Source organism: Misgurnus anguillicaudatus, chromosome 15 (genome assembly GCF_027580225.2).
Source record: "Misgurnus anguillicaudatus chromosome 15, ASM2758022v2, whole genome shotgun sequence".
NCBI classification, from domain to species: domain Eukaryota; kingdom Metazoa; phylum Chordata; class Actinopteri; order Cypriniformes; family Cobitidae; genus Misgurnus; species Misgurnus anguillicaudatus.
This window is the reverse complement of record NC_073351.2, coordinates 35,360,299-35,387,635: the sequence shown is the minus strand read 5'-3', so window position 1 is coordinate 35,387,635 and position 27,337 is coordinate 35,360,299. Positions and strand designations below refer to the sequence as shown.

Genomic DNA, 27,337 nt, shown 5'->3' with positions numbered 1-27,337 from the left:
AAAAATATGTAATAACATTTTGGGCCCAACTGTTGGTCTGCGACATTTTAGAAAATGACTCTTACTACATACTTTTTTTTTCAAAATGGTGTTGATATATTAAAATTACATTCTTAGAGCTTTCCAACGGTATATAGTTTGTCAAGATTGGTGTAGGTTTAGACTATGTAATTATTGTTTTAAATATGTAATGCCAAACGTCCCACCTGTGGGACAGTGACAGTTTAATAAATTGATGTGACATTGGGAATTTCTGAGTAAATACTTCAATCAGCCGTTGTAAGGAAACACTACAGGGACCTTTCTTATCCCTCATAAACTAGGAACAAAAGACCTTTAGCCCACCATAATTGGCCACCACTGTTAACACGGTCCCATCAGCCTTATCCAGCATGAACTACAGTCCATTATTTGAACTAGGAGGCCCATCGAAAGAAAACCTCTCCAATGTATTAGCAGAAAAACAACAAAAGCAAACCTCTTATACAGTACATATAACTTACATTCTGTGAGAGGACTTCGTCTAACCGGACACAATTAAAGATTACAACTAAAATTAAATGTGTAGGTACCACCCAAGAACTATTGTGCACGTGTGTCAGTTCAGAGTTTGACACAAGATGAATTTACCTTCTAAAAAAAAGCTCTCTATTCTTTGTTGACCATTAGAAACAAAAGCACAACCATGGATACCCTTACGAAAATTAACCATGGTTTTACTATAGTTAGAAACACATGGTTACTGCAGTAAAACCATAGTAACTACAAAATTACCATGTTTTAAAAAAAAAGTTAAACCATGGTTCATGTAGTAAAACCTTTTACCACAATAAAACCCATGGTTAGTTTTCATAAGGGTGGTTTGGCTGAAAAACACTTCTAGCAAAAATGTCAACAACTGGTTTACCATCATAAAACTTTACACCATCATTTGACTAAGTAAAAAAATTGGCCTCATCCAAGTCACAAAAAGACAAACACCATAAGAACTCAAAAAGGTTTTGCATGCTATTCTGTTTATTAATGAACAAGTGCATTTCACAATCTCCAAGCTTTAATATTCGTCCTCATCCTCACCACCATCTTCAGCAGAATCAGCGCCCACTTCCTCATAATCTTTCTCCAATGCAGCCATGTCTTCCCGTGCCTCTGAGAACTCACCCTCCTCCATACCCTCTCCGACGTACCAGTGCACGAAGGCTCTCTTGGCGTACATCAGATCGAACTTGTGGTCCAGACGAGCCCAGGCCTCGGCAATGGCGGTGGTGTTGCTCAACATGCACACAGCACGCTGCACCTTGGCCAGATCACCTCCCGGCACAACAGTTGGCGGCTGGTAGTTGATGCCGACCTTGAATCCAGTTGGACACCAGTCGACGAACTGGATCGTGCGCTTGGTCTTGATCGTTGCAATGGCAGCGTTGACATCCTTCGGCACGACATCACCACGGTACAGCATGCAGCAGGCCATGTACTTGCCGTGGCGTGGGTCGCACTTCACCATCTGGTTGGCCGGCTCAAAGCAGGCGTTGGTGATCTCGGCAACGGTCAGCTGCTCGTGGTAAGCCTTCTCAGCCGAGATGACTGGAGCGTACGTGGCCAGAGGGAAGTGGATACGTGGGTATGGCACCAAGTTGGTCTGGAACTCCGTGAGGTCCACGTTCAGAGCCCCATCAAAACGCAAGGATGCTGTAATGGAGGACACAATCTGCGCGATGAGCCGGTTCAAGTTTGTGTAGGAGGGACGGTCGATATCGAGGTTTCGCTTGCAGAGGTCAAAGATGGCCTCATTATCGACCATGAAGGAGCAGTCGGAGTGCTCGAGAGTGGTATGCGTTGTGAGGATGGAATTGTAGGGCTCCACCACGGCGGTGCTGACCTGCGGGGCAGGATATACGGAGAACTCCAGCTTGGACTTCTTGCCGTAGTCAACGCTGAGACGCTCCATGAGCAGGGAAGTGAAGCCAGAGCCCGTGCCACCGCCAAAGCTGTGGAAGATCAGGAAGCCCTGCAGACCTGTGCACTGGTCTGCCTAAAAACAAAAGTGTCATTGTAAATATGGTTAGGAACTTTGCAAAATATTTGAAACGTTATACGCACCATTTTTCGCATGCGGTCAAGCACAGGGTCGATGATCTCTTTGCCGATGGTGTAGTGACCACGGGCGTAGTTGTTGGCAGCATCCTCCTTGCCGGTGATCAGCTGCTCGGGGTGGTAAAGTTGTCGATAAGCTCCATTACGGATCTCATCTAAAAAATTAAAAAAATTTATTGACTTGAGTGCTTTATAAACAACCTCCCCCAATAACATCACAGAGGAGAACAGCAGATATGAAACATCTTAAAGAGCCACTAAGGTGCCAATTTTAAGCGTCCTATCACCGTTTACAAGTCCCGGACAACAGGTTTAAAGCCCGGAATACACTGCACGATAATTGGCTGTCCCAGACGAAAGATTGCCATCGTGAAACTATCGTCGCGATTTCTGTGATCGTGGCTCTTCATCGGTGGTCCTATGTTGTACAGTGAGAGAGGTTCAAAGACGGCCGTTTTCCCGGTCTTGCGTCCAAAGATAGCCTACGATAGTTTTCTGGCAGTGTCAGAAATTCGGCATGATCACCGCAAAGTGTGTTTGCTGCTACGACCTGCGCGCCGGTATTTGTTTACCACGAGCGCATGCTGGTGACGTTGCGCAACGTGTGACGCAGCCGCCGAAGCTTCCGTGTCATCATCGTACAGTCTACACGCCTCTCGTACCCGAGTTTAAACAATACATGTCGCACAGTGTGATAAGGTAATGATCTTATAAGAGGACAAAAATCGTCCACTGTATTCCGGGCTTAAATGCATGCAAGGTCAAAAAAAAAAACACTGAAATTTTCTGAATATAAATGTAAAACTACCCCACTTCTCAGAGATCCCCAAACGATTTGTGTGAAGCCGTTCAACGACTCAGTCTGCCTAAACCCCACCTTATAGTAGCCTACTCTGATTGGTCAGCTGACAGAGTCTCTGCACAGACCACAGATCAGTGGCACAGACTAACAATAGTGCAACATGTATTGACCTAGTGTAACCTAGAAGATAGAAACAATTTACACTCATTTAAGCAAGTGTAGCTATAATCATACTTACAGGTTGTGGTTAGGAGATGCATGTTGTTCCAAATAAAGTGGGTACTGAACCAGCTTTCATTGCCAAACGTCTAGTAAATTCCTCCTTTAAAAAATTATTTTAGCCACATATTCTTCATACATCTTTTGGTAGTGAAAACAAACTGAAAACACGGCATGATGTGATGTTTACAAACCAACTAGCTGTGAGCGGGTCATAGTTTTAGTTTCTCCCACGGGCAAGGCTGTAGGCAGAGATGATGCAAAATGTTGGTGTGACCTGGATAAAGTCAGGCAGGAGATTCAATCCATATAACGACTCGTTTCAGCGATTCGGAGTCGACTCCGTACTTTAGAAGCCAATAACTTTATTAATATCGTGCACTTTTTGGTTCAACTATGCACATTGTTTACATTGATGGACAGCTACATGACACTGCAATACAGGTCAATTCAATTTTGGATCTGTGTGGCTCTTTAAACATGACAAAAGTAAACCTAGGCAGTGTCAAAAAGATCTTACCAACAACTGTGGGCTCAAGATCAATGAACACAGCTCGAGGAACGTACTTCCCAGCACCAGTTTCACTAAAGAAAGTGCCAAAAGAAGAATCCGCTACCGTGTTGGCGACATTAGTGATTGTTCCATCCGGCTCAATGCCGTGCTCCAAGCAGTACAACTCCCAACAGGAGTTACCAATCTGAACACCAGCTTGCCCAATGTGAACAGAGATACACTCCCTCTGGTTTGAATCAAAAAATAAAAAGCAATTACAGGAACAGAAACACTACTACAAATGACATAAAAAAACACCACTCACCATTGTACTGCAGCATCCAAGTAAACAAGTTTACACTTGAGCCCCTCAAACCCTGAAATTACAACCAAAATGCCACTTACTCATCAAAAACACATCAAACATGGCTTGCTCTAAAGGAACCATTCTTACCTTGAGCATGAACCTGCAGTGATCACCTGACCTTCATTTATATCCATCAGCAGGGCGTGGCTTCAATTAATGATAATGAGACTCTGAAACTTCTTTATTGTCATATGTACTAGGTGCAATGCAATTCTTACTTTGTTTGCTCCTTAATTGCAAGACAATAAAAATATGAACAATATAGAATTAAGAACTATAAAAAATAGTATGCAATTAACCAAACAATTAAAAATAAGATAGATTTATATTTTGTAAGATTAAACATGTTTTTGCCCACTTAACAAGCATCACAAACAGGCTCACCATGGGTGATTTTGAGGTGATGTGATTATATTTAAGCATTTAGCAACCATTCAACCACTGGTTAAGGGGTGGCAGTGGTTCAGTGGTTCATGTAGGTTGTCTACACATCGGAAGGTGGTTCAATCTCCGGTTCCACCTGACCAAGTGTCGAGGTGTCCTTGAGCAAGACATCTAACCCCAGCTGCTCCTGACAAGCTGGATGGCGCCTTGCATGGCTGATACCGTGTCTGTGAATGAGTGAGTAAATGGGTGAATATAAAGCGCTTTGGATGGCAGTCCTTTACCAAGATGTTAACATTTTTCTTTAGGTTTTTGGTAAAGATTATTTTGTGAAAGATTCATTTTCACAAGCAAAAATATTTGATGTGTTTTTTAATATGAGGTTATAAAAATAGCTCACAGTTGTTTAATAAAAGTTTTAAATGATCACAATGCTATTACTTTTTAAAAGAATAACTAACTGTATTGTAAACTTCAGTACATAAATGTGACATTTGGTCACAAATGGGCAGTTTCCCGGACAGGGTATACAACCCCAAAACAGAAAAAGTTGGGACACTGTAGAAATTATGAGTAAAAAAGGAATGGAATAATTTACAAATCTCATAAACTTATATTTTATTCACAGTAGAATATAGATAACAAATCAAATGTTGAAAGTAAGATATTTTGAAATGTCATGCCAAATATTGGCTCATTTTGGATTTCATGAGAGCTACACATTCCAAAAAAAGTTGGGACAGGTAGCAATAAGAGGCCAGAAAATTTAAATGTACATATAAGGAACAGTTGAAAGACCAATTTGCAACTTATTAGGACAATTGGCAACATGATTGGGTATAAAAAGAGCCTCTCAGAGTGGAAGAGTCTCTCAGAGGTCAAGATGGGCAGAGAATCACCAATTCCCCAAATGCTGCAACGAAAAATAGTTTTCTGAGTTTCTCAGAGAAAAATTCCAATGAGTTATCATCATCTACAGTGCATAATATCATCCAAAGATTCAGAGAATCTGGAACAATCTCTGTGCATAAGGGTCAAGACCGGAAAACCATACCGGATGCCCGTGATCTTCGGGGCCTAAGACAGCACTGCATAACATACAGGAATGCTACTGTAATGGAAATCACAACAGGGGCTCAGGAATACTTCTAGAAAACATTGTCAGTGAACACAATCCACCGTGTCATTCGCTGTTGCCAGCTAAAACTCTATAGGTCAAAAAAGAAGCCATATCTAAACATGATCCAGAAGCACAGGCATTTTCCCTGGGCGAGGCTCATTTAAAATGGACTTTGGCAAAGTGGAAAACTGTTCTGTGGTCCAACGAATCAAAATTTGAAGTTCTTTTTGAAAAACTGGGATGCCATTTCATCTGGACTAAAGAGGACAATGACAACCCAAGTTGTTATTAGCGCTCTTTTCAGAAGCCTGCATCTCTGATGGTTTGGGGTTGCATGAGTACGTGTGGCATGGGCAGCTTACACATCTGGAAAGGCACCATCAATGCTGAAAGGTTTATCTAAGTTCTAGATACATATGATCCTATTCAGACGTCGTCTCTTTCAGGGAAGACCTTGCATTTTCCAACATGACAATGCCAGACCACATACTGCATCAATTACAACATCAATACTGCGCACCAGAGGGTATGCACGTGACTTCAGCGAAAGTGAACGCTGTTACAATTACAATTAATCCATCACACTCCAAATAAAAAACACATAAATTTATCCATTTTTGCTTTAGAAACAGATTTTGTTAAGATGCCTGCCACCATATCAACTGTAGGACAATAATGAAGAGTTATTTTGCCATCACTCAATACAGATCGAACAAAATGATACCTTATGTCGATATGCTTACACCTTTGTCGACAGACCGGATTCTTTGAAAGTGCAATGGCACCCTGATTGTCCTCAAAAATAGTCACTGGTGCATATTCAAGTACATTGTCCATTTCATTGATTAAATTGGTCAGATACAGTGCAGTTGCTGATAAAGCCATATATTCAGCTTCACATGTGGATAAAGCAACAGTTTGTTGTTTCTTAGACTTCCAAGAAATAACATTCCCATTTCTAGACAAACTGAAACAGTAGCCAGTAATACTATGCCTGTCATTCAAGTCTGCTGCCATTCTGCATCGCTATATGCCACAAGTTTAGGATTTACATCACTTTTCTTATAGCATAGTTCCAAGTCTGCTGTGCCTTTCAAATACCTCAGCACATGTTTAGCAGCAACCCAATGTTGTTCTTTTGGTGCCCTCAGATATTGTGACAATTTACTAAAAACGAAGCTAAAATCTGAGCGAGTACTTGTCATATCATTGACATATCATTTACATAAATCAACAGGCCTTTTTCTAGACTGCAAAAAAACACTCAAAGGAGAAGTAAATCAGTAGCAGTAGCCATATCTCAGGTATGTAACATTTTGGGATAAAAAATCCTATAAAAATAGACCAATGAATACTCTTATTCTGTGTAATTGCAAAGTTTTGTCAGTGAGTCTTCATTAAAAAACATCCATCATGATGAGCCTTGTGTTCTATAGACAAACTTGTCAGGAAAAGCAATGTCTGGCCATATACCAATGTCCAAAGACTACTGGTTGTTTGGCAAGTTATTGGGTCACTGTTACGGCCAACTAAATTCAATTTAAGCTGATAATAATCAGTTTTACTGATGTTTTCGCAGCAGCCGCTATGAAAACCAGCCATTTTGATGAATGTTTCGCCACTCAACAGGGCGAGCTCCGGCGTGGTCATGTGGAAAAGTGACGTTGTTGCATACCCTCTATAGACCCTTTTACAGTGCACGTGATCAAGTAGCCTGCGCGCATTAATGAGTATGAGGTATGTGAGTGCTTTGTTCTAGTCAAACTAACTATTGCGGGATAAGTACATTTACTGGACATTTTATGTGAATGCTTTGTTAAAGAAGAATGTCTTAAGTTTAGTTTTAAATTGATCGACTGTGTCTGATACTCGAACATTATTTGGTAAATCATTCCAGATCTTAGGGGCCAAGTAGGAAAAGGATCTACCACCTTTAGACACTTTTGATATTCTAGGGATAAATAAGTGACCAGACTTTTGTGATCGGATTGTATTCTGACAGTAATTCTTTAATATATGAGGGTGCTAGGCCATTAAAGGCTTTTTAGGTGATTAATACTATTTTAAATTGTATGCGATATGTAACTGGCAGCCAGTGTAGAGATGCCAGATTTAAACTTATGTGGTCATACTTTTTTGATCGAGTAAGCACTCTTGCGGCGGCGTTTTAAGCCAGCTGTAACTTGTTTACCTGATTTGCGTGACATCCCCCGAGTAACGAATTACAATAGTCTATTCTAGAGGTCATAAAAGCGTGGATAAGCTTTTCTGCATCTGATGCAGACAGCATATGGCGCATTTTCGAGATATTTCTAAGATGGAAGAATGCTGTGCAGCAGACATTGGACATATGAATATCGAAAGATAGATTGCTGTCGAACATCACGCCTAAGTTCTTAACAGTGGAAGATGGCACCACAGTGCAGCCATCTATGGGCAACTTGTAGTCTGACATATTATGTTTGGAGCGATTTGGTTCAATAATAAGTATCTCTGTCTTATTGGAGTTTAGCATAAGAAAGTTATGTGCCATCCAGTCCCTAATATCACTAATGCAGTCTGTTAGCTTAGAAAACTGGTGGGTTTCACTAGGATGTGACGAGATGTAAAGCTGGGTATCATCCGCATAGCAGTGAAAACTTATGTTATGTTTCCTGATAATGTCTCCTAGAGGTAGCATATATAACGAGAACAGGATAGGGCCTAAAACTGATCCCTGTGGTACGCCGTATTTAACCGGGAAGTGATATGACTGTTCCTCATTTACATAAACAAAGTGATAGCGATTGGTTAGATACATTTTTATAGCTTTATATAATCAACTATATAAAGCTATAAAAAATGTATATCATAATAGGCTAACATTAAATTTAAACTCACCTGACAGATGGTCAGTATGACATATCTTAAAATACATCAGTGCCCTTTGTTTTGCCGCATAATGTACACAAGTAATGTTTTTAGTAAGACATGTTTGTCAAAACTAGTTATATGTCCTAATTAAACTAAGGTCTAGTCCTGTCTTTAACTAATCTCTGTTTTAGAAACCACCCCTGGAGGTTCATATTTACTCTCTGTCTCTCTCTCTCTCACGTACTAACAACATTAGACAACATTAAAATACATGAGCCTATAATGTTATTATTAAAACAATCCATCTTAATTTGTGGAAGTAAGCCACTATTGATGATGCACACCCAATAATACAATAATGCATTTATTTATTTTATTTTTTTAATTTGTAATCAGCAATAGAAAATATGTATATAACATTGTATATGCAGTGTGTAGCTGAAATGATGAAACTAAGCGAACTATATTATACATTCAGGGACAATAATCAGTTTAATCCTTCAAAAATCTGTCAGAGCCAAGATCCGCCTTGAGAAAGTAAAAACAAAGGACAGCATTTCTTGAGTCTGACAGGATCGATTAAATTTCAGCTGATTGAAGAGGTTGATATTTGATCTGTTGTCTTCTGCTTCTGTAGATCAGGACAGCACAAACCATGCCAACCACTGCCAGGAGACATCCAGCAATAAAGACCAGATTCAGATTCAAAGCAGTGGAGGATACTTGAAGAAAGAAGCTATTCGTTAATACTTAAGTTATTGTTTTCATGTAATATGAACTGTCACAGTAAAATCGGCATAGTAATTATTGCACTTCAACTTTTTCTAGTTAATCATTCAGTTAAAATAAAATTGTTACCTTGACGCTCCACACTTCTCTTTAGGCGCAGGGGTCCCTGAGAGATGGAGTGACTGGATGTCTGGATTGGTGCCTCTCTTTTGTGATGATGGTGGGATGGTGGAGGTACTGTTGTGTTTGTGCAGCCCTGAGAACAGCGGGTATGGGGGTTGTTGACCTCACATAAGATAACTGAACAGCTGATGAACACCTAAAAAGAAAAATTATAAAGTTACAATATAGTTTGCCTGCAAAGGTCATGCATTCAGCCATAACTTTATTTGACCTGATCATGGAGTCCAATGAATTTGAAGGCTTCCATGCCAAAGCGGACCATTGACTCATGGCTTGTGTAAAACTGTACTGTTTCATCCAAGATGCACCTGAAGTAAATAAAACAAATCAACTGAGAACCAATCACGAAGAGGCAATACAGAACATTTAAATTGTTAGACTGTGAATTCATTTGACTGTGTTTAACCCATTTTGGATGATTGTGTAGGGCATTTGGTAGTTAGGGTCATTGTATGGCGTCGCAACACACGACTCGACGAAAAGCTCGGTGTTGTTAATTGAAGACTGGGATTCAATCTCCATGTACATCATTTCCCCAAGTTCATATTCCACCGGATACGAGTTCATCATCCTGGTGTAACTTTCTGTTTCGAAGAGACCGAAACTATACGTGAGGGTACCGAAACCTCTCTCCGTGATGGTGGTTATGCGTCTCTGTGCAGTGAACTCCAGTGAAATGTTGCTGCTCTTCTCATAACGACAGGAGAACTCAATCGCCACCTCGTGTTTTCTGGTAATGATGCCGCTTGTGTCATCAGATGAGATGATTTCATTTTTGAAAATGATGTACTGGTCATCTTCCTGTAAGAGAAATCACAGCGTAAACTTAGAGAAATCATCATTTTGTGTTATTAGAATAAAGGCAAATCCGTTGAAGAAAAGATTCACCTCGATCAAATTACCACAAGCGTTGAGAGAAATGTTTGCTAGCACATGAGTGCCGTTTGAGTCCAGGGTACAGGCAGGATCATTGAGTCGGAGAAAGTCCTTGTGTAGCCCGACAGAGTTCTGCTGCTCAATTTCAACCACCATGTTGCTTTCGGTGCAAATCACGTTCGCTTTAACTGTGAATACAAGCAATCGAGAATTCATCGATCAAATTTATGCTTGATTCAAAAGCACGCATGAGCTAAGATGCCAACATTTACTTTGTTCTACTAAATGTGATATGTAAGGAATAATTGACGACGGGCCATTGAATTATAAGAAAATAATGCACACCAAGGTGGCAATGCGGCACGACGCGAAGCAGGTGTGCATTATTTTCAAATAATTCAAAGGACCGGAGTCAATTATTCCGCTTATACCACGTTTACCACAAACATTGCTCTGGTGCTTATTTTTAAGACATTTAAAAGTTAGGTGTGCGGTTTACAGAAAAATAATCAACACCCATAGAACATTTCTCAGCCAATCAGAATGCAGCATTCAACAAACCCGTGGTATAATGAAAATTAAAATGAGAATTACAAACCGTCTTGACGTCCAATTGTGACGACAACACATCTCATTTCAGACTGATAAATGTTCATTCTGAAAATACAGGAAAAGATATTAGTTAAAAAAAAAATAGTTCACTTTTAAGGTTGTTAGAAGTCCTGTAATTGAGAATAAATATGCTCTCACCCATCTGAGCTTTCAGCAATGAAACATATGGGAAAACTTTCTCCAAGATCGTCCCTCATTGGTGTCCATCTGATGGTGTACTCTCCAGAGCTCATAGGGTGCTTAGTTATGTTAAGAGGGCCACTAATGATGACATCATTAACCCTGGAGATAAAAACACCGAGCACATATTAAATACACATTTGGACTAAATTTTAAAGTATTTTACCTTTTCAATTGCATTTTTTGTATACATCAAATACATCAATGCAAAAAAGTACTTTATTTTTAACTCAATGTCAAACTTAAAAAAGCTTATTTTATGCAATAAAACACAACAGTGCGGTCTACAGCTGTGGAAAAAACTAAGAGACCACCCCAGTTTTGACTTTAATCATTATTTCTAGATGTATTATCACCATTTAAGTACAGTGTCTGTTGAATTTCAACCAAAGCAAACCATGCAACCACCCAACAGCAATGTAAAAGACTGAGAGCATGACAAGACCCATGAAAGATGTGACCAAAAATCTGTTAAAAAACGTTTTTGAATTTTTCCTAAAATCTATTCAAGATTGGGAAACACTGCATCTGTTTTTGTTGTTTTAACAATGTTTTCCCCATTTCAATTTTCATTAAAGGAACAGTATGTAGGATTGTGGCCAAAACTGGTACTGCAATCACAAGACTTGTGGCTAAAACTGGTACAGGAAAATGATTTCTCATATAAATAGTAAATCTGGAAAAACTATAAGTCTCTTATTTTTCCACGGCTGCAATAATATTTTCAACCACATTGTAAATTTTAAGGACATTTTGACCAAATTTCTGCCCCTGGACTGCACTTAGACATACTTATTTGTATACAATCTTTAAAGTGTCTTCTTACGTTGTATAAGCTGCTGTGGCCTTAACCCGAATCTCTAGCTCACGGAGTGGTGCACCATGTAGTCGTTCTCCATCGTGTGGAGTTGGTGACAAAAAGTGAGGTATGTAGAGTCCCTCAGTGCAGGACGGAGCAGGTGGGTCAACTAAAGTTATATTCAAACAAGAAAGTTATATTGAAAGTCCCTTTGATGATCTTTTAATCATGGAATTGACAGATCTTACCGAGAACGCTGAACTGCAGCGGGATCTTGCTAAATGGTTCGTAAGAACGCTGATGTGACGTTGTCGGCACAGTCTGATGCCTCCACCATCCTGGGGTAGATGTTTGAACTGTAGTTGTTTGTTGATGATACCACTGCCACCACGGAACAGTCGTAGGTACAGTGGTTTTCGTTGTTGCTTGGTATACTGTCGTTGAACTCCCTAGAGGGCACCTATAAGACCGGGAGCCATCAGTGTAGGCGAGATTTGTGTGTTTATTAGGGAAGTCCTCTAAAACCAACTCAATCCATAGACTCCGGTGTTGTAAGTACTGTTGTACTCTAAAGTGCAGACATGCTGAAAAGAAAATGAATGTGTGTTTATCAAAACAAGTCCCTTATAACCGTTTATCTCTTTCTGAGAAAGTTTTGTGATTAAGTCGCAAAATATTTACACCACTTCTTACCTGATTTAGGTTGAAACCACTTGGCTGGTCACACGTGTCACATTCACTATTTTGCTGAAGTCCATATCTGCATCTGACCTGATCGCCATCTGGGTCAAAGGCCATCAAGTGGTACGTACGAGGGCAGTTTTGAGGAACACTTAATGATTTAAACATACAAAAAAACTCATTAATTACAACAAAGACATTTGTTATATTATATTTTAATGTGATCATAATCTGAAAATTTACTGTTGTATGTGTTTTGTCTACTGAAGAAAACAAAGAAAAATGATTTTAAACAGGCCCAGTATTAAGCTTGCTGGACTGGGGGGAGTCCAAATTTTGGGTGGGCAGCCATTTCCCGACTAAAATTATTTATACACTAAAATTATAGATGTTTCAGTTCAATTTTATTTTGCATCTGTATTATAATAAAGGGCCATTTATATGGCTTTTTGCACAAATATATGCATGGTAGGTAGGTTGGTTGGTATTGTTATAATTATTACACTTAAAGGCGGAGTCCACAATGTTTGAAAGCCAATGTTGATATTTGAAATCACCTAAACAAACATGCCCCTACCCCAATAGAATCTGGACCTTTGGTTGATAGACCCGCCCCACACATACGCAACCCGGCAAGGATGTCGGTTAGTAGACACGCTCCTTACTGCTGATTGGCTATAAGTGTGTTTTGGTAGTCGGCTCGTCTCCTTTTCCAAAGCGTTTTTCAAACATCGTGGACTCCGCCTTTAATGTAGTTTTACACATAAAAAGTTAATGAAATCAGATAAGCAGGTGATATGAATGCAAAGCTGTGCATACAATGCATTTATTCTATTAATTTTACTTGTAGATAGATAATAAAAGCCCTTCTTATACCAACCCCACCCTACTCAATATATGCCTTTATTCTATAGAAACTTGTTAGGCACTTTTTTCACTTCTCAAAAATGTTCTTCATTTAAAAATAAATGCCTTTTCAATGTTAAATGTGATAGCTATATTTTCATTCACTCCTAACCCTATTTAAAACATCATGATAGCAATTTGACATGCATATTTTTTTTTTCAAAATTTTAGCCTATTTGCCGAGAGAAACAGCACCAGACAAAAGCACAAGCCCTAAAACACTAGTTACTGTAATGTAATTACCTTTTTCTTAAAGTAAATTGTTGCTGATAATAGTTGAAATAGCATGACAATAAAAACTGTATGATTGTGTGTTTGTGTGTTGCACACAGTGAAAGCTTAAAAAACATAAATAAATAAAAAAAATTTGACAGTGCGTAATTGTATGCATATGTACAGTATGTATGTCTGTTTGTTAAAAGTGTGCCCTTTGGTTCTTGATACATTGATTTTCGTTTGGGGTTCAAAGTCTCAGTAACATATATACATTTTAATTAAGGACATTTTCTTGTCAAAATTGCAGTTTGTTAAAGAGTGTGACTTTACCGTATAAGTGGTAAAATAGTGGTGATAGGGGAGTGGTTGGGTTTATTTGTGTCAGCTCTTATGCCAAGATCTACGTGTGTCAAGAGTCTCCAAGAACCAACATAGTTAACTGTGGGCACCCAGCAGCAGGAATAATCCCTATAAAAAAAACAAAACAACATTTGCATTATTCAGTTAATGTTATTTCTTTTAAGACAACAACATCTATTTTTAAAAGCAGACTTACTGCATATCAAATGGTGCATTTCCATGGATATTTCTTGTGACGACAGCTTCATTTTGGCACCAAGTGTTAGTGTAACCACTTCTGCCATTAGAGCTGCGGTCAACCTTACCATAGACCAGATTGCTCTCATAGCCACAATTCCCAGAGATGCAGTTATATGGTTGATAATAGCACGAGTTCTCATCATAGTTTTGCTTGATGCGAAATTCAACCTTTTGGTGAAAATGAAGCAAGAATTTAACAATGCAGATGAGTTACACTAAAGCATTTCAACAGATACAGTTCTGTGCTTCTGCGTTTCTTTTTAATGTTTGAAAAGCAATCTGATATTATGGATCATTTTTTGTTGTTCTACCACAGCAGTTTCTATGTATCAGCTTTTACATTAACGGTTTCAGTGCACTCATGCAGGTATTGTAGGTTTTAACAGATTATAAAGATTTGATGTGTAATAATTATAATTTATAATCATAGGGAATTAATGTAATGCATTTAAACAAAACAAGATTTATTTTTATAAATAAAGACTTTTTTTAATATACGTTCATATTTTGGCTTACTTGTCACGCTAAATTGATTGAATATGTTAACAAATCAACATGCAGCAGTTTTTACTTCAGTATGTTCCTGTTTTGTTTAATAATAATAGCATTTCGTTAAAGTGCAGTAACAAATTTGTGAACATTTGTGTGTTAAATAAATAAATAATGTAATTAGTTTTTGATTACTTCAAAATCATTTTGCAGTTTAATATTTACATGAATAGTCACTGTACCCTAATGCTCCCATCTGGATTCGTTCCTTTAGTTGTGAAGGTCAGTGAGCCTCCATAATAATGTCCTGCTGAAGCGATTGACACTAAAAGCAGAAGATTCAATACCACTGCTGAAGACATCATGCAATGTGAGTCTTGATCTGAGTCTACCTGTAAAGTGCACCTGCTTATATACTGTACATCTCAGGTGAGAAACAATTAGGGGTTGGTTTTCAAGTTGATGTCCTTTGTGCTTTTGAACAATTTTTGAAAAATAAGAGGACATTTCCTTGCCCTTTCTGAGAAATCACATGAAATTATTAAACCACACATTGATTTGACACTGTACGCAAACAGGTCAGTGAATTGAAAAAATTTTTTATATTTCTTCCTGCTTAGTTTTCAGTTTCTTTTAGCTCAATTCCTAAAGCATGGAGCTAACCAATCCCAAAGTAATTCCAACCTTAAATCTCTTTTTGAACTACAACAAACACATAGATTGTAGGCAACAGTTTACATTCTCTTCCTGTTGACGTGGACACTACGGTCGTTATCATAATTCAGCCCACTTCTGACTCACAGCCTGCAAGTAGTAGATGTTTTCATATTTAAAGTATTTACTACTGTACTGACTAAACCATAATTCAAACGCAAGTTTTGAGCGCTTGTTGTTTGTCGTTTCTACGATCACAAATGCAGACATTGTTTTATGTTTTAGTATCCTTACCTTACCAATCTGTTACGTTCTGCTCAAGCCGTGCTGGTAAAGTTGATCGATCAGCTTGTTCATCTACATTTTCTGGATCAGATTTGGCTCATATTGATAAGGTTGTTAAGACGTTATTAACTCCTCTCAGTTTTGCATTAGAAGATAATCTTTAAGGAGCGTCACATTTCTGGCTAACATCAGAGGTATTTAAGCCAATCACAAAATACGCAGCGCTTTTTCAGATTAATGAGCTCTGTAACACATTTTTATCAACGAAATAAAACGGTAAAATAATCTTAAATGTTCACCATGATATTGTCTGATACTTATTTGCAGTGGTCGGCGTTTCATGTAAACTTATGTGCATCGCGCGTCATTTCAAAATAATGAATTTTATAAGTGACAATCTAAGTTGTAAATGGTTTAAATGTAGCATTTGCCTTTAAAAATCACACTAGAATAAGTTCCAGACAGTAAATATAAGCTAACTTAAGACACCAATCTAAATTGTTCTGTAATCAATTTAGTAACAATACTATGTTTGGTGCATGAGGAGTGAGGAGGACCACATGATCTTGGTGGATATTGGCCTGAATAATGTCGTTGTGTTAAACTGACTATGATGTTTTTTATGCAGTGTTTATATGTCCCCTTCATTTCTAATATAATATAATGCCATACATGCAGGGACCCTGAAATAACTCACAGACATCAGCCTCCGAGTGCCATGCAGGAAACGCATAACTAGTTGATCTTTCCCTAATAAGTAACCATTCACTAAGGTGTGGAAAGCAAATATAGCTGCCACATAACCTTTAATGGTAGAAGGGAAAGCCTTGCTGCGAACCGTTCCTGCAAAAAATCCAGAACTGGACCTACTGGGCAGTTATCTGGGTCATATAAGTGCCTTTGGCATTATGTAGCAAATAATTTCCATTTAAATTCCTAATTTCCTGGTGGAGGGAGCTCTGGAATTTAAAATGGTCTACACAACTGCGATTAATGCTCCCATCTGGGTTGGTTCCTTTAGGTGTGAAGGTTAGTGAGCCTCCATAATAATGTCTTGCTGAAGCGATGGACACCAGAAGCGAAAGATTCAATACCACTGCTGAAGACATCATGCAGTCTGAGTCTTGATCTGAATGATTAACTTGATCTTGATCAAGTTGATGCCCTTTGTGCTTTTGAATTAAAAAAAAAGAGAGGACATTTCCTTGCCTCTTCTGATAAATCACATGGTTAAATTGTGAAACCACACATCGATTTGATTAATGATTCTTATCAAAGCAAATACCATATCTGGATTTAAACTATATGAAACTGAACGCAAACAGGTACGGTGAATTAGAGATTTATCTACTTTCTATCATTTCCTGCTCAGTTTTAGGTTTCTTATAGCTCAATTCCTAGAGTATGAAGCTAAAATGCACAAACTTTTTTTTATTTAAGAATGCTATATCAACGAAACGGGAACTCCGCTGCTTTCATGCTAATCCCTCAGCGTCGGATATAGACGAAAGGGAATCCCGGAAGGTGATGCCCTCACGTTATGCGACGATCGGCAGGATCATGCCGCTTCTGCTTGGTAACTACTCAATTTTTGTTCAAAATTTTTTACCATTGTCGCTTGGGGTTAACTGTGCCAGTGCTGCCTGAAAAGGCCTTCATTCCCCTAACCCCAAGCAACAATGGCTAAAAAATCAGAAGACAAAAAGTATAAGCAAACTGACATCCAAACCCCAAGTCTAACCCCAACCCCAAGCGACAATGTTTTAAAAATTGGAAAAAATTGAGTAGTTAGGCATGATCCTGCCGATTGTTGCATAACGTGACGGCATCACCTTCCGGGATTCCCTTTCGTCTATATCCAACGCTGAGGGATTAGAATGAAAGCAACAGAGTTTCCATTTCGTCGATATAGTGACGCATAGGGGCACCCTTTGCGTCTTCATACTGACGCTGAAGGTGTTTGAACATGCTTCAGATTTTGACGCCTTGGGGAGTGGGAATACAGGCACATTGACAGAAACAATGCCACAAAAGTTTCTCTGTAAAATAGTGCCAATAGCCTTAGTGGTCATTCTAATCATACAGTGCCTTAATTCAATTCAATTTCAATTCAATTTTATTTATATAGCCCATTTCATAATTGTTTAATTGTTTCAAGCAGCTTTACATTAATAGATGCAAGAAAAAACACAGAAAATCTTAAAAACATAAAAAGCAGAATACAGCGGTTAAGATTAACCATACTAGCAAGCGTAGTAAAAATTTAACTTATGTAAGAGGGGGCTAAGTTAAGCCAATATCAGAAGACTCCCCAGGGGTTGAAAAAACCCCTAGAAGAAAAACCCTGTGGGAGAAAAGTCCTAGAAGGGGGAAAAAACCCTTGGGAGAGAGACAGACATAGCTGATTCTATATAGAGGATATATTATATAATAGGTAATGAGGATTAAGACATTAAGACATAATATATATGTATAAATACACGGATAAGTAGATTAGATGGGGAAGATGGTGGTCGTTGGTCTGACATCAACTGGGTATCATGTTGAAGGAAAGCTCTGTTTTCGACACAATCTAAGACTCGGGTCTCTGCCGCACTCACCTGCCTCGGCGGTGGGGCAGCTAAGGACTATGTCAAGGTACCCTAGGGGGAGTGTGCTATCGCAGTGCATTTATGCCCACAGACGGCTGCTATCAGGCGGGACCGACCAAGGCTACCTTCCAAAGTGTCTAAGTTTTCTTCGGCACTCGTTTCGAGAGCTTGCGCTGCTGCGGGTCAAGCTGCCTTAGGAGGGTCTCCAGCCCAGGGAGTACACCACGACCATTGGGCATGGCCGTTGGGCCATTACATTGTCCCCGGGCATGCACAAGATGGACCCCTTCCCATCTTGCCCTCTGCCATGCCCCCATGGGGGCCTGGTGCCCACTTGGTCACTAAAAGGGTTCTCAATGGGCAACATGTCTCTTCTTTTTCAGTCACTGGATGACTCTCAGGAGCCTGACAGTCGACGAGTATGCCTGTCTCCTCCAACAATGTCTTCTCAGTGTAGCAGAGTAAGAAATGTTATCTGCTTATTAGGTCACATGATGTGTAAATAATTATATAAAGGCATGTATACCTGGTTATGCTTCATCCTTGTCACCGCCCTCTTGTGGGACCTCATTCATGTTTTCTCCAGGTATGTGCGTTAGCAGCGTGTTAACCTTCCGGCCAACTTTGTATGTGTGTTTGTTCATGTTACTTTGTTTAACACTACAGGATAATTTGACTACTGTTATTGGCGTGGGCTGTCTGCTATCCCAGGTATGTGCGCTCTATTTGTTGGGCTATGTGAACTGGTGTACTAAAACTTATGTGCTGCACCATTTCAGCGTGGTTTGGCGTCTGGTTCGTGAACCGTGAACAACGTTCATTCTAGCGAAGGCGCTTTCGTTTAGTTAGTTACGACCGCTAATCTTCGGTATGTATAATTTTTGTTTCTATTTGCGCCGGTTTGTTAATCACTCATTTTTTAAAAAGAATAATATCCTAGTATATGTTCGGCAGGTTGATTTGGTCTTCCGACCACTTTCTGGGGAATGAGAGGGTTATGTTCGAGGGTTTGACTGCGCTGCTGTTTTGCCTTTAAAACTGTTCGGGTCATTTTTGAACCCGATTTTAGGCAACAGGGCTTCAGGATTCCACCTGACCGCTCTGCTAAATCAGGTAAGACAAGCGATGGTGGGGAACACTTGCCTTCCTCCCATGCTCCACCATATAACTATGAACTCCCCGGCACTATGAAGGAGATCGTTCCCCTCATACCTATCGCACAGTATCTGGCAGCATGGCTATTGCTACCAAGCCCATCACGTTGGTTGGTACACACGATCTGCCTCGGTTATACATTACAAATTGCCAGTCGCCCCCACAAGGTTCGCGACATTCTGTTCACCTTAGTCAGAGGCGAGAGCGCTGCGGTGCTTCGGGCGGAGGTGGCCACCCATCTGGCCAAACATGCTATAGAGCCTGTCTCCTCAGACGAGATGTTTTCAGGGTTTTACAGCCTCTATTTTATAGTTCTGAAGAAGGGAGGGGGACTGCAACCCATCTTGGACCTGAGTGTGCTGAACAGATATATTCATCGCATGCCATTCAAGACGCTAACACAGAGACGCATGCTGGCGGAGGTTCAGCACCAGGATTGGTTAGTAGTGATCGAACTGAAGGCCTTGTACTTTCATGTCTCTATTCTTCCTCGACACAGACTGTTTCTTCAGTTTGCTTTCGAGGGGAGGGCATATCAGTAGAGGGTCCTCCTGTGCGGTCTGTCCCCCCCATTGACCCTGGTCTGCGCGTATCAAACTCCATTGTAAGGTTGCTCCTTTTCTGGTACTTGCAAAGGAATTCAATTTCTAGTTCATGCTTCCTGGTTATAATGTCACTGGGGTCATCGTATGTAATGATTTTATTCTTAAAGATCAGGTATTCATTGGTCTCCTTTACACAAGCAGATGTTTTCACATAGTTAGGCTGATCTGAGGTCTTATGACATAACCATTAGGCTTTAGTAGTTTTTTCTTTGTTAAAAATAAAGACGGGTCTCTTCGTCCGTGCATTGACTATAGAGGGCTTAATGACATTACTGTTAAGAATAAATACCCCTTACCACTAATGTCTTCGGCTTTCGAGTTATTACAGGGAGCATGCCTGTTTGCCAAATTTGATCTGCGCAACGCTTATCATTTGGTACGTATCAAAGAGGGCGATGAGTGGAAGACAGCATTTAATACACCATCCGGGCACTGGGAATACTGCATTCTGCCGTTCGGCATAGGTTTGGAAACAGAAATAAGACCCTTTATGTTGGTGTGTTGAATTTAATCAATCATTTACTCAATCAGTTAATTTTTTATTTGTCATCAGCAATAGAAAAGAAGTATATAACATTGCATATGCAGATACATTCATGGACAATAATCAGTTTAATCCTTCAAAAATCTTTCAAAGCCAAGATCCGCCTTGAGAAAGTAAGGACAAAGGACAGCATTTCTTGAGTCTGACAGGATCGATTAAATTTCAGCTGATTGAAGAGGTTGATATTTGATCTGTTGTCTTCTGCTTCTGTAGATCAGGACAGCACAAACCATGCCAACCACTGCCAGGAGACATCCAGCAATAAAGACCAGATTCAGATTCAAAGCAGTGGAGGATACTAAAAGAAAGAAGGCATTCATTAATACATATTGTTTTATATAATATGAACTATTCATCATGAGAACTGCAGTGGAGTTTGTCACAGTAAAATCAGCATAGTAATTATTGCACTGTAAGGCTCATGTCAGTTCGTGACTAAATGTATCCTTTCAGTGCCCAGTAGGTGCCTGGGGGAACAATGACATATCCACACCACAAAAACTCAGAATCAGAACTTTCTATAGATTACAGATAACTTCCCACAGAGCCACAAACATCACACATTCATGCAGATTGCAGACTCACAGCCATATGTCATATGTCTCTCTCCTCCTCCTTTTTTCATGTAAACTCCAAAAACTCATCCATAAACCATAAAATGCTACATTCTACATGCACAAAGGATCTGAATCTGGTCTTGTTTGATATCATTTGAAATGTCTCAGTAGAAGTGGTACAATGGTCTTAGCAAACTTCACTCAATGTTGAAACGCACCTCTTACCTTAGACATGTAAACCAATTCCTCAGTCCTTGGATTCACAAGACCCAATTACTACCAAGTTCCCATCATTATTACAATGCTTTGTTATCTCTGGATATTTACCAAAAGTTTGCAAAAGGTTCAAGGGGATTTTCTATATTTAGAAATGAACCCCATGATGCTGCGTATATGGGCACAGCTCAGTGTATTTTTTATTTATTTGAGGGATATGTAGCCAGATCTCCTACACTATTACAATGTATCGTTCTTTTGCCAAGTATGCAATATTTTCATTTAATTACAACAATTGATTTATGCTTCTCTGCCATGCCGATTGGTTAATGTCATTTTGCCAATGAGTGGTTTTCCTTACAGCACTTTAACTTTATCTGCACTAGTTAATCATTCAGTTAAAATAAAATAGTTACCTTGACGCTCCACACTTCTCTTTAGGCGCAGGGGTCCCTGAGAGATGGAGTGACTGGATGTCTGGATTGGTGCCTCTCTTTTGTGATGATGGTGGGATGGTGGAGGTACTGTGGTGTTTGTACATCCCTGAGAACAGCGGGTATGGGGGTTGTTGACCTCACATAAGATAACTGAACAGCTGATGAACACCTAAAAAGAAAAATTATAAAGTTACAATATAGTTTGCCTGCAAAGGTCATGCATTCAGCCATAACTTTATTTGACCTGATCATGCAGTCCAATGAATTTGAAGGCTTCCATGCCAAAGCGAACCATTGACTGATGGCTTGTGTAAAACTGTACTGTTTCATCCAAGATGCACCTGAAGTAAATAAAACAAATCAACTGAGCACCAATCACGAAGAGGCAATACAGAACATTTAAATTGTTAGACTGTGAGTTATTTTGACTGGGTCTTACCCATTTTGGATGATTGTGTAGGGCATTTGGTAGTTAGGGTCATTGTATGGCGTCGCAACACATGACTCGACGAAAAGCTCAGTGTTGTTAATTGAAGACTGGGATTCAATCTCCATGTACATCATTTCCCCAAGTTCATATTCCACCGGATATGAGTTCATCATCCTGGTGTAACTTTCTGTTTCGAAGAGATCGAAACTATACGTGAGGGTACCGAAGCCTCTCTCCGTGATGGTGGTTATGCGTCTCTGTGCAGTGAACTCCAGTGAAATGTTGCTGCTCTTTTCATAACGACAGGAGAACTCAATCGCCACCTCGTGTTTTCTGGTAATGATGCCGCTTGTGTCATCAGATGAGATGATTTCATTTCTGAAAATGATGTACTGGTCATCCTCCTGTAAGAGAAATCACAGCGTAAACTTAGAGAAATCATAATTTTGTGTTATTAGAATAAAGGCAAATCCGTTGAAGAAAAGATTCACCTCAATCAAATTACCACAAGCGTTGAGAGAAATGTTTGCTAGCACATGAGTGCCGTTTGAGTCCAGGGTACAGGCAGGATCATTGAGTCGCAGAAAGTCCTTGTGTAGCCCGACAGAATTCTGCTGCTCAATTTCAACCACCATGTTGCTTTCGGTGCAAATCACGTTCGCTTTAACTGTGAATACAAGCAATCGAGAATTCATCAATCAAAATTATACATCATCTGTGCTTATTCAAAATCATGCAGTAGCTAAGATGCCAACATTTACTTTGTTCTACTAAATGTGATATTGAAAATTAAAGCAAAAAGGTAAAACATGAGAATTACAAACCGTCTTGACGTCCAATTGTGACAATAACACATCTCATTTCAGACTGATAAATGTTAAATCTGGAAATACAGGAAAAGATACAAAAATTTAGTTCACTTCTAAGGTTGTTAGAATTCCTGTAATTGAGAATGAATGCTACGCTCTCACCCATCTGAGCTTTCAGCAATGAAACATATGGGGAAACTTTCTCCAAGATCGTCCCTCATTGGTGTCCATCTGATGGCGTACTCTCCAGAACTCATAGGGTGCTTAGTTATGTTAAGAGGGCCACTAATGATGACATCATTAACCCTGGAGATAAAAACACCGAGCACATATTAACATATTAAATACACATCTGCTCCAGTGTCAGAAATTATTTTTTTTAATTAAGGGGTTAATATTTGCCCGCCGGCCTAGATTTTCAGAGTATTTTCAATTGCCTTTTTGTTTGTGTACATCAAATACATCAATGCAAAATTAATTAATTATTAATAAATGTTATTTTTAATTCAGCTTATAAATAAATGCTTATTTTCTTCAATAAAATACAACAGTATGTATATCCAGTCTGATCTCGTATTTTACCAGTTGGCTAATTTGTATGAATTAGTACAAAGTTAATCATACAAAAACATACGATTATCACAAAAAACAATGAAACCCCATCACTAACCCCAACCTCACAGTGGTCATAGCAATTCGTTAAAAAACGTACAAATGTGGTAGTATAAATTAAAGCAACACTAAAGAGTTTTTGCTCTTTGTTCCCCCTACAGGTTAGAAGCGGAATTGTCCATTACCACTGTCATAAATAATTTAGTCTACTGCAGCATTGCTGGCTCTGATTGGATTGTAGGTCTGCCGTAAAGCAAGTTTTTGTAGTTTTCACTCGAACTTCAGGACCGCGACCCGACGGTTGGAAACTTCTTTAGTGCGGGTTTGGCCAATAGAGGACTGCAAAGTGAATGTGAAAGTGCCGTTCACCCTGTTTCGAGTGTATGAACGACTGAAACTTTTTTGGGAACGTTATTTTAAGGTTAAAAAACGAATTGCCATGATTATATTTCCCCCAAATAGTCAATTTGAAGGACTTTTTTGACCCAAAATTTCAAAATTTGAGCCAAATTTCTGGCCCTGGACTGCACTTACACATACTTATTTGTATACAATCTTTGAAGTGACTTCTTACGTTGTATAAGCTGCTGTGGCCTTAACCCGAATTTCTAGCTCACGGAGTGGTGCACCGTGTAGTCGTTCTCCATCGTGTGGAGTTGGTGACAAAAAGTGAGGTATGTAGAGTCCCTCAGTGCAGGACGGAGCAGGTGGGTCAACTAAAGTTATATTCAAACAAGAAAGGTTTGTAAACTACACACATTCAAAATCTATTTCATGATCTTTTAATCCTGACAATGACATATAGGACCTTACCAAGAAAACTGAACTGCAGCGGGATCTTGCTAAATGGTTCGTAAGAACGCTGATGCGATTTTGTTGTTGTGGTCTGAGGCCCCCACCACCATGGAGTACTTGTAGGCCCAGTTGTAGTTGTAGGTGGAACTGTGGTAGTTTGTTGGTGATACCACCACCATGGATTAGCTGTAGGCACAGTGGTAGTTGTAGGTGGAACTGTGGTAGTTTGTTGGTGATACCACCACCACCATGGATTAGCTGTAGGCACAGTGGTAGTTGTAGGTGGAACTGTGGTAGTTTGTTGGTGATACCACAACCACCATGGAGTAGTTGGAGGCACAGTGGTAGTTGTAGGTGGAACTGTGGTAGTTTGTTGGTGATACCACAACCACCATGGAGTAGTTGGAGGCACAGTGGTAGTCATTGTGTTTTGTCTTGCACTCCCTAGAGGGCACCTATAAGACCGGGAGCCATCAGTGTAGGCGAGATTTGTGTGTTTCTTAGGGAAGTCCTCTAGAACCAACTCAAATCCATAGACTCCTGTGTTGTAAGTACTGCTGTACTCTAAAGTGCAGGCATGCTGAAAAGAAAATGAATGTGTGTTTATCAAAATAAGTGCCTTGACACGTTTTATTATTTTATGTCAAAGTTTTGTGAAATGTTTTTTTACCTGATTTAGGTTGAAACCACTTGGCTGGTCACACGTGTCACATTCACTATTTTGCTGAAGTCCATATCTGCATCTGACCTGATCGCCATCTGGGTCAAAGGCCATCAAGTGGTACGTACGAGGGCAGTTTTGAGGAACACTTGATGATTTAAACATACAAAAAAAGTCAATTAGAAAGCAATTTTTTATACTTTAATTTGATCATAATCTGATTAATCGGAAAACAAAAAAATGCATGACAATAAGAACGTAAAGATTGTGTGTTTGATTTCTAGGGGGTGCACATGTATAAATAATGTAAATTTCAATTTCAATGAAGGAAAATTTAAATAGCAGAATGTGACTTTACCGTATAAGTGGTAAAATAGTGGTGATAGGGGAGTGGTTGGGTTTATTTGTGTCAGCTCTTATGCCAAGATCTACGTGTGTCAAGAGTCTCCAAGAACCAACATAGTTAACTGTGGGCACCCAGCAGCAGGAATAATCCCTATAATAAAAAACACAAAATTTGCATTATTCAGTTAATGTTATTTCTTTTAAGACGACAACATCTAGTTTTCAAAAGAAGACTTACTGCATATCAAATGGTGCATTTCCGTGAATATTTCTTGTGACCACAGCTTCATTTTGGCACCAAGTGTTAGTGTAACCACTCCTGCCATTAGAGCTGCGGTCAACCTTACCATAGACCAGATTGCTCTCATAGCCACAATTCCCAGAGATGCAGTTATATGGTTGATAATAGCACGAGATCTCATCATAGTTTTGCTTGATGCGAAATTCAACCTTTTGGTGAAAATGAAGAGTTGCTGATGAGTTATATAGCATTGCAACAGGTATACAGCTTTGTGCTTCTGCGTTTCTGTTCAAGAAGGTTAAAATTGTTTTTGAAAAGTAATCTGTTATTACATGGATCATTTTCTTTGCTGTGCCACAGTAGTTTCTATGCATTAATTTTTACAAAAATAGTTTCAAAGCACTCATGTTGGTATTATTGGTTTAAACAGATTATAAAGATTTGGTGTGTAATAATTATAATTCATAATCAGGGGAAATTAATGTAATAGATTAAAACAAAACAAGATCTATTTTTATAAATTAATATTTTTTAATAAAATATATTTTTTTGTCTTATATATCATGCTGAAATATAATTACAATTAATATTGATTATGTTAATAAATCAACATGCAGCAGTTGTCTAAAATGTTTGTATACACTTAGTATTCAGTATGTTCCTTTTTGGTTTAATGATAGCATGGTTTATGTTATCACTGAATTATTTGAAGTGCATTCTATGTGTTTCACATTGGTGAACATTTGTAAATAAATAAATGAAGAAACAAACAAATAATATAATTCTGTTATAGCATTTATAGTATTTAATCACATTTTTACATATACGAATTTAGAAACACTTAAAGTTATAATAACCTTACCCTAATGCTCCCATCTGGATTTGTTCCTTTAGGTGTGAAGGTCAATGAGCCTCCATAATAATGTCCTGCAGAAGCGATGGACACTAGAAGCAGAAGATTCAATACCACTGCTGAAGACATCATGCTATTTGAGTCTTGATCTCAGTCTACCTGTAAAGTGCACCTGTGCACCTGCTTATATACATCTTAGGTAAGAAACAATTAGGGTTTGGTTTTCAAGCTGCCCTTTGTGCTTTTGAATTAGAAAAATGAGAGGATGTTTCCTTGCCTCTTCTGAGAAATCACATGGTTAAAGTGTGAAACCATGCATTGATTTGATCCAAGCTTATGATTCTTGTCAAAGCAAATACAATCTAAATCTTAAATGCACTATAAGTGGCTTTGGATAAAAGCATCAGTTAAACAAATAATGTGAAATTTCAGTAAGAAATACGGCATCGTAGTGCTACATGAAAAAAATCTTGGGAAAATTTTTCATTAACACTTAATTCAAGATGCTCTTACCTCATTGGCCATTTTTTTGGCTTGTTTTAAGCACAAATTCACTTATTATATAAAAATGTATATATAAATTATATAAATATTTAATATTTTGTTGTCTAAAAACTAGACTTATTTTATTAGGTCACCAAGAAAATGAATCTTGATTTAAGACTTTTTAGATATTGGTTCTAAAAACAAGACACATTTTTTTGCACCTTTTTGCCTTCTTAGATATAAGTTTTCTTAGAGACAAAATTCTCAAAGTAGAAGTATATTAATCTAATATGACATTTTAAAAATACTACATAAAACAAAATTTATGCTTTTGTTTTGTTCGGTGTTGCACGTGGCACATTGACAGACACAATGCCACACTGATGAATCATTTTACTGAACGCTTTCAGATGCAGAAAACAATGTTAATCAAATCAGGTAAAACCTGTCTGAGAATT

The 27,337-nt window shown here is 38.8% G+C and overlaps 3 protein-coding genes across 4 annotated transcripts; all 3 read right to left on the bottom strand.

Annotated features, from left to right (window-relative positions):
• Positions 1 to 999: 999 nt before the first annotated feature.
• On the bottom strand, positions 1,000 to 4,084 carry LOC129418777 (tubulin alpha-1D chain). Its single transcript, XM_073853885.1, has 4 exons — positions 3,934 to 4,084; positions 3,636 to 3,855; positions 2,101 to 2,249; positions 1,000 to 2,032 (listed from the first exon to the last, which is right to left on the bottom strand). Exons 1-4 carry the CDS (start codon positions 3,934 to 3,936, stop codon positions 1,055 to 1,057), a joined length of 1,350 nt encoding a protein of 449 aa, XP_073709986.1. The 5' UTR covers positions 3,937 to 4,084; the 3' UTR covers positions 1,000 to 1,054.
• Positions 4,085 to 8,766: 4,682 nt separating this feature from the next.
• Positions 8,767 to 26,566, bottom strand: LOC129418769 (uncharacterized). 2 transcript variants are annotated; one of them, XM_073853882.1, is made up of 13 exons: positions 26,403 to 26,565; positions 25,538 to 25,749; positions 25,313 to 25,450; positions 24,964 to 25,102; positions 24,312 to 24,873; positions 24,073 to 24,214; positions 23,049 to 23,192; positions 10,719 to 10,777; positions 10,133 to 10,308; positions 9,651 to 10,045; positions 9,456 to 9,552; positions 9,191 to 9,380; positions 8,767 to 9,054 (listed from the first exon to the last, which is right to left on the bottom strand). In XM_073853882.1, the coding sequence occupies exons 1-13, from the start codon at positions 26,523 to 26,525 to the stop codon at positions 8,912 to 8,914; spliced, it is 2,520 nt and encodes an 839-aa protein (XP_073709983.1). In that variant the 5' UTR covers positions 26,526 to 26,565; the 3' UTR covers positions 8,767 to 8,911. The 2 variants fall into 2 exon arrangements, with proteins under 2 accessions (XP_073709983.1, XP_073709984.1); XM_073853883.1 differs by lacking the exons at positions 8,767 to 9,054; positions 9,191 to 9,380; positions 9,456 to 9,552; ... (1 more) ...; positions 10,133 to 10,308; positions 10,719 to 10,777 and adding exons at positions 20,395 to 20,735; positions 21,627 to 21,816; positions 21,892 to 21,988; ... (1 more) ...; positions 22,569 to 22,744; positions 22,902 to 22,960 and having other exon boundaries at positions 26,403 to 26,566.
• On the bottom strand, positions 10,867 to 14,991 carry LOC141349802 (uncharacterized). The gene is made up of 7 exons (XM_073853969.1): positions 14,846 to 14,991; positions 14,071 to 14,282; positions 13,845 to 13,982; positions 12,405 to 12,543; positions 11,960 to 12,092; positions 11,739 to 11,880; positions 10,867 to 11,014 (listed from the first exon to the last, which is right to left on the bottom strand). The coding sequence occupies exons 1-7, from the start codon at positions 14,966 to 14,968 to the stop codon at positions 10,867 to 10,869; spliced, it is 1,035 nt and encodes a 344-aa protein (XP_073710070.1). The 5' UTR covers positions 14,969 to 14,991.
• Positions 26,567 to 27,337: the final 771 nt, after the last annotated feature.